The following is a 3,904-nucleotide window of genomic DNA, read 5'->3' on the forward strand; positions in this document are numbered from 1 at the left end:
ATGGCACTGTGCCCTCCACCCCCCCAGGAGGGCAGTTTGGGAACCTCTGCTGTAGGCCATCAAAGAAACCAGAAATTACACTTGGAAAAACTAACACAAAATGTTCCTGTTAGGTGGTGTTGCAAAAATCAGCTTACTGACTTGCAGATACCAGCTGTGGCCTGTGTGTAGAAAATAAAGGAATAGATGCTTCATGTTTATTAATTTTTTTAATCTAAAGAGCTTTCTTCGCTTTGTCTTTTCATATTAAATGTGATTGATTTGGTTCCTTTCACTCAAAAACGGGACAAATATATGTTGTGTCATTATTCAAAAAAATAGTGAGATTACCTTTTTTTTTTCCACTAGAACAGGATAAACATATGCATGCTACTTGTAAATCTGTCCACATGGTATGAAGACGCAGCATGAGAACTCGTAGTGTTGTGTATGGAAATCACAGTTTGATGTTAAAGATTCAGTGGTTGAAATAAAACCTCACACAGCCACATTAAACATTCCCATCATTCTGTTCCAACACAGAAATGTTCACACAAATCAAAGCAGTAACTGAACCAGATGCAGATGTGAAAATCGGTTCCAAATTCCAACACAGTGCTGCAGAATGAATAAAAGGAAAGCAGCCTCCACCATCAGTCTGCAAACATTTCATCGATGTTTACTGATACTACCTCATTAACTCAATCTATATGAAAATTCACCCAGGACATATTTCAGTTTGTGGTGTCTCTTTACAGCTGAGAGATACAACTAAGTCCCATCTATGCTGGACAGAACATTTACTGCATGTGCACAACACAAAGTGCATTTTACTATCAAATCTTGAACCGTAAATCAATAACCAATTATTAATCTATTACTCCGAAGCAAGCCAGCCACTCAATCACCGTGTTTTTCTTCTGTCTAGATCTGCCTCTGGATTACAAGTTTCCCAAGTTTTCCCCGGATAAGCCCTGCACTGTCGGCTACTACCCGAAGCCTCCAGATTCTGTTTTGAAGAGGTGTGAGAATCTGTCATAAAAAAGGGACATTGTGGTAGAAAAGAAAAAAAGTCCTCCTTAACCCCTCTGCCTCAGAAGGGGAATGTGCCTCTGTTTTTTTGCTTGTTGTTTCCCTGATATTGCAGGTGCGTACACTCATCACCCATTCAGACAAACCATGTGAATGTAAGCCACAGTAACTCTGTAATGACACCTACATTCGAAAGTTGTTTTGTGGTTCAGTGTCCCAAATCTGTGAAAATACAAGAAAACACTGTTTGTGTGTCTGTGTGTATTCCTGTCTTGTTTTAAACAGGTGATCCCTCCCAACTGCTCTAAAATAAGGTAAACAAGTTCTGCTGTATGCTAAACCGGAGGACTCATACCTTCACATCATTCATTGTGTACAATGCTGTTTTTGTGAAGTTCTTTTTTTTAAATGATGGTTTATATTTTAGTAACCTTAAGATGAGGTAAAAACTTGCTCTGTGGATGTTACTGTTGTCACACAATGGGCACAATGCTTTCCTTTTTTGTGTTAGATGTACATGTAGGCCTCTTCATGGTTATATTGAAAGACAGAAGACTACTGAATGTCCTCAATATTATTTTAAGGGTGACGTGCTTTTCGGGTGCTTATTTAGAGATGTGGACCATGTGGACTTTATTCATGTGTGCACTAAAACATGCTTTAACCGACCTTTGAATGGTTATTATGTCCATTTCCATTAAGTCTTGCCATAAAACGCTAGGAACACTCAAGTCTGCATAAGTATTTTGGTTGCTGTTAAGAATTATTGAGATTAATCTTAACCACATGGAGTGCATTTTGGAAATGATTAACATAACTTGTCATTAAACCTGAACTATATAGTTGATCATGGTGTCCACACATCCAAAGGAACTAAGATCTATAAATTCTATTAATAGTTTCATTTGGTTGGTTCTCTCAACCCAGATTCTAAAGGATATTGAATAAATAAATAAATGAGTCAACCAAAAATATTTACAGCTATTACCAGACTTAATATCTGCGTTTCACCTCCACTCATAGGGGAAAACTACTGGGAGTTTTTAAAACGATTTGCCGGGAGACATGCGTTCTCTCTCGGTGTACCGAACCTGGAGCTCCCGGCCAGCTGACAGCTGGCGAGGGGAGCTGGATGTTAATGCAGCGGGAGCAGACAAGTCTGAAAATGTCAGAGCAATATTGTAATTAAGTCATTTACTGTTGAACTGAGCAGATATTTCAGCTCTATACATCTACATTCTCGCCTAAAAACTTTATAAAAAATCATTTTGTGTAATTTTAAGTGTAACACAGCACAAATAATTTTGCTGCCGTTGCTGCTTTGGACACAGCTGTTTTTGTTCGACTTCCTTTAGTGGTCTGGAGCACTTCTGTTTTCAACACCTTTTGTTTGCTGCATTTCATTTGTGGTTGTAGTCTCTTTTGTTTGCTTCATTTGCTTTTAGTTAGGGTCTCTTTTTGTTTGCTGCATTTCATTTGTTTGCGTATCTTTTTGTTTGCATGTTTTCTCTGTTGCTGCGCAGTTGCACTTGTCGGGCACTGTAGCTTTAGCTCTTATGGAGAACATCACCAATGGAAGGATTCAGAGGGAACGTGTGCTCAGAGGTCATTGATCTGTTGGGAAATATTGATGATGGTTTATTATCATTTAGCTCTGAGCAAAACTTAAAGAGCCATGCGGTACCAGTCCAGCTGCAGTCATCCTTCAGTCCAGCCGCCGGCTTTGGACAGAAAGCATCTTTATTCTGTAAATGTACAATATGCACATGATTCTACTATTTAGAATAAACGTCCACATTCCCCACTCAAATGACTCTGACACGCTAACTGTCTTGAAATCCCGACTGAAAGCGCTAATGTTCAAACAGGCATTTGCACCTCTTTCATCTCTTTATTTATTAGATTTTTTTTTCCTTTAAGATGTATTTTTATTTTTGTGAGGTGACCTTATGTGTCCTGAAAACACCTTTTAAATATAATATTTAGTTATTATAAATATTTATACTGCTTCAAACAAGGACGTTGCCATGGTTACTGCTTCACGTGGTGGCAGACTTCCGGGTATTTATACTAATTTACATATGTATTTATGGTGGCGACAGACGGACCAGCAGCTGCGCTCAAAATTAAGATTTATAAAAGAAAGGTGCGCGGCCACGTGCGTGCGCACGACTTTATACATCCGATTTTTTTAAATTATTTTTGTTCGCCGCACTTTTCTAAATTTTTCCGTACTCCAAGTTTTAGTGTGAAAACTGCGCACTCTTTTATGCATGAGGCCCCTGTCTGTTTGGGTGTATAAACAGTCAAAACCCCTTTTTGGTTTAAGGAACCTCTCATTCCTTTAAGGATCACTTCAGTCTTTTCTGCCATACAGGGAAATCAGGGAAAATCATAAGAATATGTGCTTAAAAACATGCCAATGGGATTGTCCAACTAAAGAAGTGTTTCTCAACCTTTTTTGGGCCAGCGCCCCCCCAGCCTTCATCCAGGTCCCTCACCGCCCCCCACCAAAGAATTTGTAGGGTACTTTGCACTGACTATTATTTTATCATTAATATTACTATCACTATTGTAGATGTTTTGATTATTATGCTTGTTTCTGTATTTATCATCAAAAATCATTTCCCAGTGAACAAAAAAGCCATAGGAATAGAAATTGTTTTCACAGGCGTCTACAAAAAATGCAATGAACATTCAAGTTAAAATTCGTAGGTCTAACAGCAGCCAATCAGATTGGAAAAAATATTCTTGTTCTTTCCCATTTTCTATTTCTTAAATATTCCACAAAATGACCAGATAAAAGATGTTCAACATGCCAGTTTAAACTTTGAACTATTTGCAAAACAACTGAGCTCTGCAACATTAAAACATGGATAGAACTGTAACTACA

At 38.2% G+C, this 3,904-nt stretch overlaps 1 protein-coding gene across 1 annotated transcript in view; it reads left to right on the forward strand.

Annotated features, from left to right (window-relative positions):
• The window catches only part of nt5dc1 (5'-nucleotidase domain containing 1), a 125,394-nt gene extending 123,715 nt beyond the window's left edge, over positions 1-1,679 (forward strand). Inside the window, exon 12 of the mRNA XM_008398592.2 lies at positions 908-1,679. Within this exon, the coding sequence (XP_008396814.1) occupies positions 908-1,020 (113 nt within the window). The 3' untranslated portion in view covers positions 1,021-1,679. The remainder of the gene's footprint in view (positions 1-907) is intronic.
• The last annotated feature ends 2,225 nt before the right edge of the window (positions 1,680-3,904 follow it).

This window comes from Poecilia reticulata, linkage group LG21 (genome assembly GCF_000633615.1).
Source record: "Poecilia reticulata strain Guanapo linkage group LG21, Guppy_female_1.0+MT, whole genome shotgun sequence".
NCBI lineage: Eukaryota > Metazoa > Chordata > Actinopteri > Cyprinodontiformes > Poeciliidae > Poecilia > Poecilia reticulata.